This window comes from Meles meles, chromosome 2, assembly GCF_922984935.1.
Source record: "Meles meles chromosome 2, mMelMel3.1 paternal haplotype, whole genome shotgun sequence".
In the NCBI taxonomy this organism is placed as follows: domain Eukaryota; kingdom Metazoa; phylum Chordata; class Mammalia; order Carnivora; family Mustelidae; genus Meles; species Meles meles.
In genome coordinates, this window is record NC_060067.1 from 161093492 (window position 1) to 161110677 (window position 17186).

A 17186-nucleotide genomic window follows, 5' to 3' on the forward strand; every position below is an offset into this window, starting at 1 on the left:
AGGGACATTGCTCCAGAGGCTAAACAAGGGTGAAGCCCACGCGGGGTCAGCGTGGCCCCAGGTCCCACAGGGTCACAGAAGGATCGGGGGTGTTGGAGTGTCGCAGAGCTCGCAGGTATTAGAAAAGAGAAGCCAGCTACAGAGACAGAGCCGAGGACTGAACTCTCAGCTCAGGGTTACCTTGAACTGGTTGCGGGCTGGGTGAGCTAGGAGCGCGGCTAGAGACTGGGGATATGGGAGTGATTGGGTGCTGTCCTCTGGGGGCGCAGTGAGGAGTGGGGCCCCAGGCTCTCGGCTCCTCCGGGCCGGAGACTAGGAGGCCGCCATTTTCATTCCCATCCTCCGGAACTCTATGGAAAGCATTCAGGGAGCAGAAGCTCCCAAAAGTGAACCCGAGCCGATTACTTAGTCCGGCCGCTGGTAAGGGCGGTGCAATCCCACCTCGGGCAAAGACACTTGAGAGTCACTACAACAGGCCCCTCCCCCAGAAGATCAACAAAATATCCAGCCAGGACGAAGTTCATCTATCAAGGAAAGCAGGTTCAATTCCTAAGACAGCAGCGCAATTCCAGAGGAGGAGAAAGCAAAGCACGGAACTCATGGCTTTCTCCCCATGATTCTTTAGTCTTGCGGCTAAATCAACTTTTTTTTTCTTTTTTCATTTTTTTCTTTTTTTCTTTTTTCTTCTTCTGCTAAATTTTTTAAAACTTTTACCCTTTTCTTTTTTAACGTTTTTTGACTAGTTTATCTAAATATATATATTTTTTCTTTCCTTTTAATATTTTTTCTTTATTTATTTTTTTTAAATTTTTTTCTTTTTTTTTCTGAACCTCTTTTTATCCCCTTTCTCCCCACCACAATTTGGGGTCTCTTCTGATTTGGTTACAGCGCATTTTTCTGGGGTCTTTGCCACCCTTTTAGTATTTTATTTGATCCTTCATATCCTCTTATCTAGACAAAATAACAAGGCAGAAAAATTCACCACAAACAAAAGAATAAGAGACAGTACCGAAGGCTAGGGACCTAATCAACACTGACATTGGTAATATGTCAGATCAAGAGTTCAGAATGATGATTCTGAACATTCTAGCTGGGCTCGAAAAAGGCATGGAAGATATTAGAGAAACCCTCTCTGGAGATATAAAAGCCCTTTCTGGAGAAATTAAAGAACTAAAATCTAACCAAGTTGAAATCAAAAAATCTATTAATGAGGTGCAATCAAAAATGAAGGCTCTCACTGCTAGGAAAAATGAGGCAGAAGAAAGAATTAGTGATATAGAAGACCAAATGACAGAGAATAAAGAAGCCGAGCAAAAAAGGGACAAACAGCTATTGGACCACGAGGGGAGAATTCGAGAGATAAGTGACACCATAAGATGAAACAACATTAGAATAATTGGGATTCCAGAAGAAGAAGAAACAGAGAGGGGAGCAGAAGGTCTATTGGAGAGAATTATTGGAGAGAATTTCCCTAATATGGCAAAGGGAACAGGCATCAAAATCCAGGAGATGCAGAGAACCCCCCTCAAAGTCAACAAGAATAGGTCCACACCCTGTCACCTAATAGTAAAATTTACAAGTCTTAGTGACAAAGAGAAAATCCTGAAAGCAGCCCGGGAAAAGAAGTCTATAACATACAATGGTAAAAATATTAGATTGGTGGCAGACTTATCCACAGAGACCTGGCAGGCCAGGAAGAGCTGGCATGATATATTCAGAGCACTAAACGAGAAAAACATGCAGCCAAGAATACTCTATCCAGCTAGGCTATCATTGAAAATAGAAGGAGAGATAAAAAGCTTCCAGGACAAACAACAACTGAAAGAATTTGCAAACACAAAACCAGCTCTACAGGACATATTGAAAGGGGTCCTCTAAGCAAAGAGAGAGCCTAAAAGTAGTAGATCAGAAAGGGACAGAGACAATATACAGTAACAGTCATCTTACAGGCTAATAATGGCACTAAATTCATATCTCTCAATAGTTACCCTGAATGTTAATGGGCTAAATGCCCCAATCAAAAGACACAGGGTATCAGAATGGATAAAAAAACAAAACCCATCAGTATGTTGCCTACAAGAAACTCATTTTAGACGCCAAGACACCTCTAGATTTAAAGTGAGGGGGTGGAAAACAATTTACCATGCTAATGGGCATCAGAAGAAAGCTGGGGTGGCAAACCTTATAAGAGATCAATTAGATTTTAAGCCAAAGACTATAATAAGAGATGAGGAAGGACACTATATCCTACTCAAAGGGTCTGTCCAACAAGAAGATCTAACAATTTTAAATATCTATGCCCCTAACGTGGGAACAGCCAACTATATCAACCAATTAATAACAAAATCAAAGAAACACATCAATAATAATACAATAATAGTGGGGGACTTTAACACTCCCCTCACTGAAATGGACAGATCATCCAAGCAAAAGATCAACAAGGAAATAAAGGCCTTAAATGACACAATGGACCAGATGGACATCACAGGATTATTCAGAATATTTCATCCCAAAGCAACAGAATACACATTCTTCTCTAGTGCACATGGAACCTTCTCCAGAATAGATCACATTCTGGGTCACAAATCAGGTCTCAACCAGTATCAAAAGATTAGGATCATTCACTGCATATTTTCAGACCACAATGCTCTGAAGCTAGAACTCAATCACAAGAGGAAAGCTGGAAAGAACCCAAATACATGGAGACTAAACAGCATCCTTCTAAAAATGAATGGATCAATCAGGAAATTAAAGAAGAATTGAAAAAATTCATGGAAACAAATGATAATGAAAACACAACAGTTCAAAATCTGTGGGACACAGCAAAGGCAGTCCTGAGAGGAAAATATATAGCGGTACAAGCCTTTCTCAAGAAACAAGAAAGGTCTCAAGTACACAACCTAACCCTACACGTAAAGGAGCTGGAGAAAGAACAAGAAAGAAACCCTAAACCCAGCAGGAGAAGAGAAATCATAAAGATCAGAGCAGAAATCAATGAAATAGAAACCAAAAAAACAATAGAACAAATCAATGAAACTAGGAGCTGGTTCTTTGAAAGAATCAATAAGATTGATAAACCCCTGGCCAGACTCATCAAAAAGAAAAGAGAAAGGACCCAAATCAATAAAATCATGAATGAAAGAGGAGAGATCACAACTAACACCAAAGACATACAGACAATTATAAGAACATACTATGAGCAACTCTACGCCAACAAATTTGACAATCTGGAAGAAATGGATGCATTCCTAGAGACATATAAACTACCACAACTGAACCAGGAAGAAATAGAAAACCCGAACAGGCCCATAACCAGTAAGGAGATAGAAACAGTCATCAAAAATCTCCAAACAAACAAAAGCCCAGGGCCAGACGGCTTCCCAGGGGAATTCTACCAAACATTTAAAGAAGAACTAATTCCTATTCTCCTGAAACTGTTCCAAAAAATAGAAATGGAAGGAAAACTTCCAAACTCCTTTTATGAGGCCAACATCACCTTGATCCCAAAACCAGACAAGGATCCCACCAAAAAAGAGAACTACAGACCAATATCCTTGATGAACACAGATGCAAAAATTCTCGCCAAAATATTAGCCAATAGGATTCAACAGTACATTAAAAGGATTATTCACCACGATCAAGTGGGATTTATTCCAGGGCTGCAGGGTTGGTTCAACATCCGCAAATCAATCAATGTGATAGAACACATTAATAAAAGAAAGAACAAGAACCATAGGATACTCTCAATACATGCTGAAAAAGCATTTGACAAAGTACAGCATCCCTTCCTGATCAAAACTCTTCAAAGTGTAGGGATAGAGGGCACATACCTCGATATTATCAAAGCCATCTATGAAAAACCCACCACAAATATCATTCTCAATGGAGAAAAACTGAAAGCTTTTCCACTAAGGTCAGGAAAACAGCAGGGATGTCCATTATCACCACTGCTTTTCAACGTAGTACTAGAAGTCCTAACCTCAGCAATCAGACAACAAAAAGAAATTAAAGGCATCCAAATTGGTAAAGAAGAGGTCAAACTATCACTCTTCGCAGATGATATGATATTATATGTGGAAAACCCAAAAGACTCCACTCCAAAACTGCTAGAACTTGTACAGGAATTCAGTAAAGTGTCAGGATATAAAATCAATGCACAGAAATCAGTTGCATTTCTGTACACCAACAACAAGACAGAAGAAAGAAAAATTAAGGAGTCAATCCCATTTACAATTGCACCCAAAACTATAAGATACCTAGGAATAAACCTAACCAAAGAGGCTTAGAATCTATACGCAGAAAATTATAAAGTACTCATGAAAGAAATTGACGAAGACACAAAGAAATGGAGAAATGTTCCATGCTCCTGGATTGGAAGAATAAATATTGTGAAAATGTCTATGCTACCTAAAGCAATCTACACATTTAATGCAATCCCTATCAAAATACCATCCATTTTTTTCAAAGAAATGGAACAAATAATCCTCAAATTTATATGGAACCAGAAAAGACCTCGAATAGCCAAAGGAATATTGAAAAAGAAAACCAAAGTTGGTGGCATCACAATTCTGGACTTCAAGCTCTATTAAAAAGCTGTCATCATCAAGACAGCATGGTACTGGCACAAAAACAGACAAATAGATCAATGGAACAGAATAGAGAGCCCAGAAATAGACCCTCCACTCTATGGTCAACTAATCTTCGACAAAGCAGGAAAGAATGTCCAATGGAAAAAAGACAGCCTCTTCAATAAATGGTGCTGGGAAAATTGGACAGCCACATGCAGAAAAATGAAATTGGACCACTTCCTTACACCATACATGAAAATAGACTCAAAATGGATGAAGGACGTCAATGTGAGAAAAGAATCCATCCAAATCCTTGAGGAGAACGCAGGCAGCAACCTCTTCGACCTCAGCCGCAGCAACATCTTCCTAGGAACAACGGCAAAGGCAATGGAAGCAAGGGCAAAAATGAACTATTGGGATTTCATCAGGATCAAAAGCTTTTGGTTTTGTTAACTGTTTCCTTTGCTGTGCAAAAGCTTTTGATCTTGATGAAATCCCAATAGTTCATTTTTGCCCTTGCTTCCCTTGCCTTTGCCTGAGGGTTTTGAAGGGTCAGGGGTGGGAGGTTGGGGGAACAGGTGGTGGGTAATAGGGAGGGCACGTTTTACATGGAGCACTGGGTGTTGTGCAAAAACAATGAATACTGTTACGCTGAAAAAAATAAATAAAATGAAAAAAAATTTATAAAAAAAAAAAAAAGCTTTTGCACGCCAAAGGAAACAGTTAACAAAACCAAAAGACACGTGACAGAATGGGAGAAGATATTTGCAAACGACACATCAGATAAAGGGCTAGTATCCAAAATCTATAAAGAACTTAGCAAACTCAACACCCAAAGAACAAACAATCCAATCAAGAAATGGGCAGAGGACATGAACAGACATTTCTGCAAAGAAGACATCCAGATGGCCAACAGACACATGAAAAAGTGCTCCACGTCACTCGGCATCAGGGAAATACAAATCAAAACCACAATGAGATATCACCTCACACCAGTCAGAATGGCTAAAATTAACAAGTCAGGAAATGACAGATGCTGGCGAGGATGTGGAGAAAGGGGAACCCTCCTACACTGTTGGTGGGAATGCAAGCTGGTGCAACCACTCTGGAAAACAGCATGGAGGTTCCTCAAAATGTTGAAAATAGAACTACCCTATGACCCAGCAATTGTACTACTAGGTATTTACCCTAAAGATACAAACATAGTGATCCGAAGGGGCACGTGTACCCGAATGTTTATAGCAGCAATGTCTACAATAGCCAAACTATGGAAAGAACCTAGATGTCCATAACAGATGAATGGATAAAGAAGAGTGGTATATATACACAATGGAATACTATGCAGCCATCAAAAGAAATGAAATCTTGCCATTTGCGATGACATAGGAACTTAAATTTAAGACAGTTTTTGTACTAATTTATGCACTCAGTGCTACTGTTTTCCTTTTAGCACTACTCTAGCTATGATTAACTACCTCATATGTTTTGATAGGGTATATTTTTATATGCATTTAGTTCTATACTTTTTTTTTTTTTTTTTTGAGACGTTCTCTTAGATTCATGACTCAATTATTTAGTTTTCCCATTTGGAGATTTTGTTATTGTCTTTCTCTTACTGGTTTCTTATTTGATTCCACTAGGCTCAGAGAACACACTTGGTATGATTCTGACTTTTATAAACTTGTTATTTGTATTATGGCCTAAGATACGGTTTTCTTGGTGACTATTATATAAGAACTATTTTTTTTTTCATCTGCCTTTGTTTGATTAAGTGCTCTATATGTGTCAATTAGATCTTGTTGCCTGGTTGTGTTATTCAGATCTTTTATATCTGCTTTTTTTGTGTGTAGTAATTCTATCAGTTGCTGAGAGGCAAATATTCATGTTCAATCATAATTGTAGATTCATATATTCCTCCTTTCAGTTCTACATTTTTTTTTTCCTTTTGAATCTTGAGGCTGTTGTTTGATGTGCCCACACTCAGGATTGTATAACTTTCAGGTGAATTGATCCTTTCATCATTATTTCATTTTCTACCTTGTCAATACAAATGTTCTTTACTCTAAACTACTTCATCAGTTAGTAATAAAACTGCTACTTTTATTTTTTATTAATATTGTCATGATATTATTTTTTTCAGACTTTTATTTCAACATATCTATGGTATTGAGTATGAAGTGAATTTTTGCAAACATAGAGTTGGATCATATTTTTGTACCTATTCTGCCAATCTCTGTCTTTGGTGAATGTAGATTTTTACATTTAAGGTAATTGTTGGTATTTTAGTACTTAAAGTCTGCCTTTATTATTTTTTTTTCTATTTGCTTCTTCTCTATTTTTGTTCCTCTGTTTGTGGAATTCTCTATCTATTCTCCTCGACAATGGTGCCAAACTCATCTTATGTTGTTCATAGTACTGCCATTTAGTCTGAAGGTGGAATGAGCCTATCTGGGCTGCATTCTTTTTTTTTTTTTTTTTTTTTTTTTTTTTTTTGTGATAACAGATCAATTTTAATTCTAGCACCTGAAGCTATACAAGGGTATGCTTTATCAACTTCATGGGACTGTTGTTCACATTTAATAAAGTGACAACTGTGCAATACCACTTAGTATCTCACAATCAGGAACATACTTTTGAATTGTTTAAACACAATCCACAGAATTAAAAACAAAATCAGAAGCCATCCACAGTTATACTAATTGGCAATTAAAAGTTTTACACTTACTACTTGATACAACAGCCAATACCTAGTACGGTGTCTCAAAAGTGACTTGAGTCTCATCCTGTTGTCATCTATGGAGAAGTTTTCTCGAGCAGATACGTGACTGGCCAGAGGTGGGCGCCACCAGGACCAGGACCAGAAGGGCAAGTAAAGTTCTACCACAGTTTCCGTAGTTTTCTCTTTTTTCTTTGTCAGTTAAAAGTGAACAGTGAGAATTAAATACTTATCTTTACATATACACAAGGTATGCTGTGAAAGCATATTTGCTTACAAACATATAAAAATACTTGTTAACTAGTTTGATAAGAAAATAATGTATAAAAGTATACAGCAAAAACATTAATCATCTCTGACCTTGGAAAGATCAATTCCATATTTTATATTACAAACAAAAACAGTTTTAGTTTTTTTGAATCCCTTATCCACAAATACTTGAAAAGGAAGACAGACAGAAATGATTTATTTTTACTCTTGACATGGCTGTGAAAAGAGTTAACTTAAAAAACCAAGAACATTGAAATGCCTAAGTTCAGAATAAGTCCAAATATTTGGCCACATAGAACATTATTACCATCTTTAGGAGCGGAGCACTTAAAAAGGCTTCATACGCAGTTTCTAATGTATAAATACAATACATAGGCATTTTGGTATTTTGGCCACGGGAAAACAAAGGCTGTAGCATCAGTAAAGGTCTGAGATGTCTCACTTTTGTGGATTCAATTCCTTGTATTTAAGGTTAACTAAAGTTGACATTAAAATTTTTAGAGATAGGCAAAAATTCACATTTTAAAAAAACTCCTCACTTTTTTATTTAGAGTAATAATAGGAAATATGATTTCAGAAGTTAAAAGTTATTTCACAACCTATGACTTCAGCTTGGCAAACAGCATAGGTTCCAAAACTGATTCATCCCTATTAAAATGTAAGCCCTTAAAAAAGAATGTGTCTGTGTATATAGATCAGTATTTTTAAGGAATCAGATAATCTTTGAAGCAGCCTTAGTGTTTCCTTTAACTCTGTCTTGAAATGACCATAGGATTAGCTTCACAAGAAAGGATTAGCCAGCTTCTTGGTCTAAGGCTACCACGGTGATCATTTGCCTAAGGCTAGAAAGGTACCAACATGATGTGATGTAAACCATAAAGAGAAAAGGAGAAAGATGAGGGCTTTTCCTGGCAGTTGGTAGCTACAATTCAAGGGATTCTTAGAAAATGACACAATGGCAGCCTTTCTTGTCTTTTTCTTTCCGTGTTGGTTCTGGTGAAGGAGGACATTCCTGCTCTTGAAATTTCCTTATAACCCGGACAAGTTCGTGGAAAGCTTGATCTACGTTCATCCTCATCTTGGCTGATGCCTCCATGTACGTTACCTTCAGCTGTCGTGCCAACTGCTGTCCTTCCTCCTGTGTTACCTGTCTTTGATGATCCAGATCTGCTTTATTACCAATTAAAATCATTGGAAACTCATCACGATCCTTCACTCTGAGAATCTGTCTTTGAAACTTATAGATTTCTTCGAAACTGCCTCGATCTGTGACTGAAAAGACCAACAGGAAACCCTCGCCAGTTCTCATATACTGTTCTCTCATAGCTCCGAACTCTTCTTGTCCTGCAGTATCCAGAATATCTAGCCGGGCTGCTCTGTCGTCTATCACACACTGCTTTGTGTAGGAATCTTCAATGGTTGGGTCATAATCCGTTACAAAATACGACTGGATGAACTGGATGGTGAGCGCCGACTTGCCCACGCCGCCTCCGCCGACCACCACAAGCCGGTACTTCTCCTGGCCGGAGCCGTCCCGCCAGCCGGCCGCGGCCATGGGGACGCCGCCAAGCCCGCCCGGCCACGCCGAGCCGCCGCCCGCCCTAGGCCCGGCTCCGGAGACGTGTGCGGCCGGCGGGCTGCGGGCGAGCGGCGGGCGGGGGTCCCGGGCGCCGGGAGCTGCCGGGAGGGCCGCTCTGGGCGGCAGCGCGGCGCCCGGGCTGGCCGGGTCCCGCCCGAGGCGCGGAGGAGCGGGAGGACCGCAGGGGCCAGGGGCGGCAGCGGCCGGGGGGCGCGCGCTCCTCCACACGTCTCCGCAGCGCGTACCGAACGCTGCCTCCTCTGGGCTGCATTCTAATCCTAGGTTGGGAAATGCCAGACCTGGGTCATGTTCTTCTGTTCAGTGGGGAAATATAAGACATGTAGCTGCTATGATGTTCTCTCTTCCTGGCTTCTCTAGTCAATTTGCTTTCTCTTCCTACCCTTACAATCTTTCCTTTTGCTGTCTCTTGTGTTGTTCTAGCATTTTTAGTTACACTTAATAAGGAAGAGCAGCAAGAAAAGAAGAGAAGCAAAGAATATCTTGTCTCAATTAGAAATTTTCCTTGGTCTCTTCTTTTTTTTTTAAAGGTTTTTTTTTTTAATATTTTTATTTATTTGACAGAGAGAAATCACAACTAGGCAGAGAGGCAGGCAGAGAGAGAGGAGGAAGCAGGCTCCCCGTGGAGCAGAGAGCCCGATGCGGGGCTCGATCCCAGGACCCTGAGATCATGACCCGAGCCGAAGGCAGAGGCTTTAACCCACTGAGCCACCCAGGCGCCCCTCCTTGGTCTCTTCTAATTTACTTTTTGCACAAATATTTCTTGAGAAATCTGCTGTGAATTATGTATTTTGTTAGACATTAAAATACATAAATTAAGCCAACTCTCTTCCTTTAAAGAGTTTCTAAATTCTTTAAAGGAAGAATTTCTAATGTAAAGAGCCCCAGATATAATATATTCATTTCATCCTGATGATGTGAAGAAATATTAAAGTCACCCATCTCAGGTCAAAAGTTTTTAATGGAAGAATTTGAAACTTAGAGCTATGTAATCCTTTATAAGTTTAATATAATATTAAAGTGAATGAATAGCTCAAGCCGAGGAAATCATTAGTGCCAAAATAAGTCAGTCCTTGGGAGAGCTTGACATATTTGAGGTATAAAAATGAGTTCAGTATGGCCAAGTACAAAGAACAAGTGGGACATTCTGCTAATTGAGAGTGAGCAGATGCTAGCACCAGGTTATGAATAGCCAAAGGGATATTTTAAACTGGAAAGTAGCATTAATTCATTAGTACAATAATGTTGAACACTTTATGATATATGAATGTATGTTCTGTTATAGTAAGCTGGTTTCCAATCCTGTACCCTATCATTTAGTCCCCAGTGCTTCAATGTGTGTGACTGCTCACTTTTTCGGAGAACCAGTCCTTCTTTTTGGGACAGTCTTGATCAATAAGCAGTGAATTGCATCTTTAGACACTGCACAGAAAAAATGTCAGTATTTCAAATCAGTTACAGCAACAACTGAGAAGGTCCCTAATATTACCAAATGTCTCCTGGGGAGATAATATAGCTGCAGTTGAGAATGATTTACAATAAGCCATGGGCTGGTTGTTGGTAAAAGCAAGAGTTTCACAAAAATCCCTAGATGGCAGAAACCAGAGTAAAAGGAAATAATAATATCCTATCATTGAAAGCCAAGGAAATGGAAAGGATGACTGGAGAGATTTCAGAAAGTCAGCAATGAGGCATAGTTTATATTCCATATTTTCTACCTCAAGTCCAATTCATAGAGACTATCTGAGAGGAATTTGAAGAGAAACGGGCTTTTCCCTCCTTAAGTTTTAGATTCTGAAACTGCTCAATGTACTTCTATCAAACCAACATGTTTTATGAAATTTGTAGCAGGAATCAGGAGAGAGAGTGGATATTTAGTTACACTGATTGCCTCCAGTTCCTGTATAGGAGAGGGCCCGGAAATTCCATCATGTCCTTGTAGCAAGACAAATTTAATTGCGAATCTGGCCAGAGAGCTTGTCAGAAAAGTAAAGGTTGCTTTCCATTTCAAAAAGTTTTATAAGAAGTAAATGTATTAATAAAGTTTAAATCCTAAAAAAACTCTGTCTCATAGTATATATAATGCATATTAGTTCTTATTATTATTGACTATCTACTTTATGTTTAACATTCTTATATATATCTACACCAAAAATATATTTTATAGAGAACCTAAATTGAATCTAGTTTAAAGTTGTGTGAGAGAAAATTGTCTTGGGGCACCTGGGTTGTTCGTTGGGTTAAGCCTCTGGCTTTGGCTCAGGTCATGATCTCAGGGTCCTGGAATTGAGCCCTACATTGGGTTCTCTGCTCAGCAGGGAGCCTGCTTCCCCCTCTCTTTGCCTTGCTCTCTGCCTACTCATTATCTCTCTCTCTATCAAATAAATAAATAAAATCATAAAAAAAGAATTGTTTCTCTCCTTTCAATTATATAAATAATTCATAATGCTTTCCTATATTGCAAACAGGCTAGATATTTACCTTCATTTCAGTTACAGTCCTAGAGACTTGGCTTGATAGGTGTAATATCAGAGTCATCATTGATAATTCTTGTTAACTTCACAGTTACCACAACAGTTAGACTTAGCATATGCTGTGCATTAGATAAACCCTAAAATAAGAATAATCATAGAATATAAAATATTATATTTGTTCATGTAGAAGTATGGAAATAGGCATCCTGGAGCAGGCTAATCAACTCTGTTCCAAGAAATCCTCAACTCTAGGCTTCTTTCCCCTTTCATTAGATCCTTTCTAATGTGTGGCATTTATCCTCATGGCCCAATGTGACAGCATTCATGTTCTAGACAATAGAACAAAGAAAGGGAAAGAAGAATAAAGACTTCTGCCAAATACAACTGATGGAAGGCTCAAGGACAAAGCCACATGAGATCCTATTGGCCAAGACTTAGTCACATGGACGTACTTATCTGAAAAAGAGACTGCAAAATGTTAACTGGCCATGTGCCCCCCCCCAAATGATATTCCTATAGAGAAAAGAGACAAAGGACATTGAGAGGCAATGAGAAGTTCTTACAAGACTTAACAAAGTTTTTATTGAAAAAAAAATGAAGAATTAACCTTTAACTTCAAAATTTTAAAGAACGTTTTAAGAATATTATCCTCGGGGTGCCTGGGTGGCTCAGTGGGTTGGGTCTCTGCATTTGGCTCAGGTCATGATCCCAGCATCCTGGGATGGAGCCCCACATCAGGCTCTCTGCTCAGCGGGGAGCCTGCTTCCCCCTCTCTCTCTGCCTGCCTCTCTGCCTACTTGTGATCTCTCTCTCTCAAATAAATAAATAAAATCTTAAAAAAATATTATCCTCAAAGTTATATATAAATTATATATTTTCCAGATTTTTGCATATCGTTTCTAATTCAGGTCAAGGGAATTTGGAACTCAGAAAACATTTTAAGGCAGATTGTCCCTTGGATTATCTTACCCTGGTGATCCTTTATCATTCACTAATTACAGTGGGTAAAGTGAAAATTGAGCCTCATAAAAGTAATTTTATATATTGACTAGAAAAGTCAACCCTAATATATAAGTTCATTCAACCAAGATAGAAAAGCTTATAGGCCTCATCTGATTTGCATAATGGTATGAAATAAAGTAAATAAGATTGCTATTAAATTTAATTCATAGAAATTAATCAATATCTGCCCTTAATAAAATCATGGACTAGAGATTTTTAGTATAAGAAATGATTTTTAGTGCACATGTAGAATCTTAGAAATGAATTATTTTGTTAACTATTGCACATAAGTGTACATTTCAGCCCAATCATCTTTAAGTACTGAAAGGAAGTGAATTTATTTTTCTATTACAAAGATCTTGTGTTTCTTAAGAAAATAATGTGTATAAAACAATTTCTAAAGGAAATTGTAGATTATTACATCATTAAAGAATTGACTTTCTTTACTTGATATTGGGATTTGGGAAACTAGCTCATTGACTTACTAACATTCCAAATAAATAAGTCAAGGATTTTAAGTAAAATATAAAGCTATTGATAATGTGAAAATGCTATTGCTAAGATTGGAGAATATTTTACAACAGGAATAGTACCCTAAGATAATTATTTGCTGATAAATTCCAGAAAGATTCCTTCTGAAAATCTAAAACCATGAAAACAATCAACTAAGAAACAGCATTTTGGTGAGATTACAGCTTTTAGGTCAAATATATATTACATACAATGGGGATATTATGTTAGTTAATATAATATACAAATTGGTCACTCAGAACACAAATGGGGTTAACTTCCCAGTAAAGAAGTTTCTCAACCATTTGAGATACCAGAATCACCTAGATGCAGATAGATTATAGCTACTACAAGAAGTGCATCTAGAAAAGATAACGTTTTAAGTGACTAATTTAATATGAAAAGCTTTACAGTGATGCATGAAAAATAATAAAGAACTCTTATGCCCAGAACAACATTTCTTAATTTGTTAATGAGTAGTATCTAGTAGAGAGATATTTGGACTGCTGAATATGTGGTGGTGCAACACAGATGTTAGTAGTAACACATTTCCTTTTAATCATCATTACATAAAAAACTAAAAGGAAGGACTCAGTCTGCGGGAAGTGCTATTGTCATGCTATTGTTAATGGGCAGGAGAATACACATCCCTTCTCCTCCTCACTGTAAATATTCACTCTGTTGAAGTTTGAACCTTAGCCATGGATCACTGTATGGAAACTATGGAATATATTATTTAGGTTTCAATTGGGAAATAAAACTACTGTGAAGAATGGTGAATACAAAATTTAATTGTGAGATTAGACCTTACACAACTATGGGAGCTGATAAGGACTTGGCAAAGCTGAAGCAAGACCTTCTGCTCCAGGAGCTAGAGCTGCTATGCCATGCCTACGAAGCGAGACAGCAGAACAGCAGAAACCACATATGAGCTGTAGCACTCACCTTCTACCCTGGATTCCACAGGGAGGTGGCTGTTGCTCAAATTTCACCTTCCAAATATCATAATCCTTTCTTCAGTGGTTAAGCCCAAGAACCACAAAGGAAAGTTTCAAAATGCTGGCAGTCTCAGCTTAGCCAAGTTCAAACAGTATAAAATCACTGCATCATTATATATTTTTTAAAGATTTTATTTATTTATTTGACAGAGAGAGATCACAAGTAGACAGAGAAGCAGGCAGAGAGAGAGAGAGGGAAGCAGGCTCACCGCTGAGCAGAGAGCCCGATGCGGGACTCGATCCCAGGACCCTGAGATCATGACCTGAGCTGAAGGCAGCGGCTTAACCCACTGAGCCACCCAGGAGCCCCTGCATCATTATATTTTTTGAACCTCCATTTTGTATTGTCTAAAAGAGTGGGAAAAATATTTCCCTGAGTTAATGTGAGTTTGAAAATACATATGTTGAAAAGTATGCTAGTTCAACTCACTACCATATGGTTATGTGTCTTTCTTCCTCTGCCAGAACTACCACACCTGTGAAAAGCACTTTGTCATAGAAGGCAGAGTTACAAAGACCATAAGAAGTCCTTCTCCTGCTTCTCTCAGAAGTGTATCAGTTCACAACTCTCACTGGTAGAAACAACCACATGGAGACGTGCTGAAATGTTTTTTCAATCTTCCAGGCTGTATGTTCAAAGCATATTCCCAGAGAAATAATGCCATAAAAGAAGGGTTAGGACAAAAGCACAGATTTTTTTAAATTAAATTTTTAAATTTTTTTATAAACATATAATGTATTTTTATCTGCAAGGGTACAGGTCTCTGAATCGCCAGGTTTACACACTTCACAGCAATCACCATAGCACATACCCTTCCCAATGTCCATAACCCCACCCCCCTCTCATGGCCCCCCCGCCTCCAGCAACCCTCAGTTTGTTTTGTGAAATTAAGAGTCACTTATGGTTTGTCTCCCTTCCTATCCCATCTTGTTTCATTTATTCTTTTCCTACCGCCCAAACCCCCAATGTTGCATCTCCCTCCACTTCCTCATATCAGGGAGATCATATGATAGTTGTCTTTCTCTGATTGACTTATTTCACTAAGCATAATACCCTCTAGTTCCATCCACATTGTCGCAAATAGCAAGATTTCATTTCTTTTGATGGCTGTAGAGTATTCCATTGTGTATATATACCACATCTCTTTATCCATTCATCTGTTGATGGACATCTAGGTTCTTTCCATAGTTTGGCTATTGTGGATTGTTGCTATAAACTTTGGGACGTGACCCTTCGGATCACTACGTTTGTATCTTTAGGGTAAATACCCAGTAGTGCAATTGCTCGGTCATAGGGTAGCTCTATTTTCAACTTTTTGAGGAACATCTATGCTGTTTTCCAGAGTGGTTGCACCAGCTTGCATTCCTACCAACAGTGTAGGAGGAAAACCACAGATTTTTGATTCAGAAAGATTTATTAAGGGACTCTGCTTCCTATTTGAAGTATGATATCTTAATTTTCCACTAAATAGATAATATTATCAATATGTAATAATTATTGCCACCTATAGTTCTTTTCTGAGGACTAATAAAATTCCTAGAACATCTGAAACAATGCTATGCACAGTGTGCTTTTAACAACCAATATTTCATTGTCTTTTCCATCCCTGTGGACCAAACAGATGTTGGTAGACCTGCATGGAATCTACTCCCATTTATTTCATTGCTCTCATAGAATACCTGCTCATTGGGTTCAGTTGAAAATAACCTACTGTCAAGTAAATTTTTAAAGGTAAAAGTAAAGTGAATGTTTGCTTTTACTTAAAGGTTAAGAGGAAATAGAACAGACTTCTCCAAAAGATGCAAATGAGCTAGTTAGAAAATCAGAAAAGAAAAAAAAAAAAAGACTTTTGTAGGTCAAATGATTCATTCTTCTGCTTGTCAAGAAATGGTATCAGTCTTTGAGATGATTTGTTTATCTCCGTATCAAGCTTCCATTTGTAATGTTATAATTAGAATTTGAATCCTTCATTCTTCTTTCAAAATGGGGAGCAAGTAAATGATTTTACAATAAGCTATCAGGTATTAGAGGTAAGCACTAAAAGCAGTATAATGGATAATACCTCATGGAATATTACAAAATCATTTTTGAATAGAAAACTATTTTAGCTAGTACTCATAAAGATTTAGACAAAACAGATAGTATATCTTTTAAAGTAAGTACAAGAAGTGAAATTTTATGCTAATAGGCCATTAACTGGAACTAGCCTGAAATACTTACATATAAAGAAATGACTTCAGGAGCAGATAAGCGGTGTAGAAAATTTCTTCTAAAAACAAATTTTATACCACATGAAAGATAAATGAACTTACAGAGTAGGTTTGGTATAATCAAATAATTAATAATTTCTCTTGGTTTAAGAGGATTGAAAATTATTATTAAAATTTATAATCAGAGCTGGTAAAGCTGGGTCAAAGGGAAATTAATTTCATGCTATCTTTTTCTTAAATCACCTATTTCAATGTCTCTTCCAAGAGCACTAGCAAGCCTATTTATATCAGGGACCTAGTTTCTCTCTTGGATTATAACTTCCTGTTAAGCTACAATGTAGGATCAGTTATTTGGACTACATTCAGTTCTTAATTTAAAGTTTTAAATCTTTGCTTACTATTATTTATATTTTGTTTCATTTGTTGACTATTTTTGACCTTTGTTATGAGTTAGAGCCTCTTTCTTTTTCTTTTCTTTTCTTTCCTTTCCGTTCTGTTCTTTCTTTCTTTCTTCTTTCTCTTTTTTTCTTTCTTTCTTTTTCTTTTTTTGTCACATTGTTTTCCTAAGATTAAATACACAGTGTCACATAGTTAAGAGCTTGATGTTTGAAAAGTTCTCTGCCACATTCAGATTGTGACATCCAGGGTCAGTTTTGTAACTTTTCTCAGCCTCAGTCTCCCCACCTGTAAAAGGAGGATGAAAACACTTACCTTATAGAATTGTTGTAAAGATTAAACAATATAATGTACATTAGATTATATAGTATGGTGCTTGTTGTATATCGAACTGTGATGTCATTATTTCTAGATCGCATGAAATTTCAACAATATTTCATTCTG

At 37.7% G+C, this 17186-nt stretch overlaps 1 protein-coding gene across 1 annotated transcript; it reads right to left on the reverse strand.

Moving 5' to 3' along the window:
• Positions 1–8074: 8074 nt before the first annotated feature.
• On the reverse strand, positions 8075–9382 carry LOC123930097 (ras-related protein R-Ras2). The gene has a single exon (XM_045986316.1). The coding sequence runs from the start codon at positions 9107–9109 to the stop codon at positions 8495–8497; it is 615 nt and encodes a 204-aa protein (XP_045842272.1). The 5' UTR covers positions 9110–9382; the 3' UTR covers positions 8075–8494.
• Between the last annotated feature and the right edge of the window lie 7804 nt (positions 9383–17186).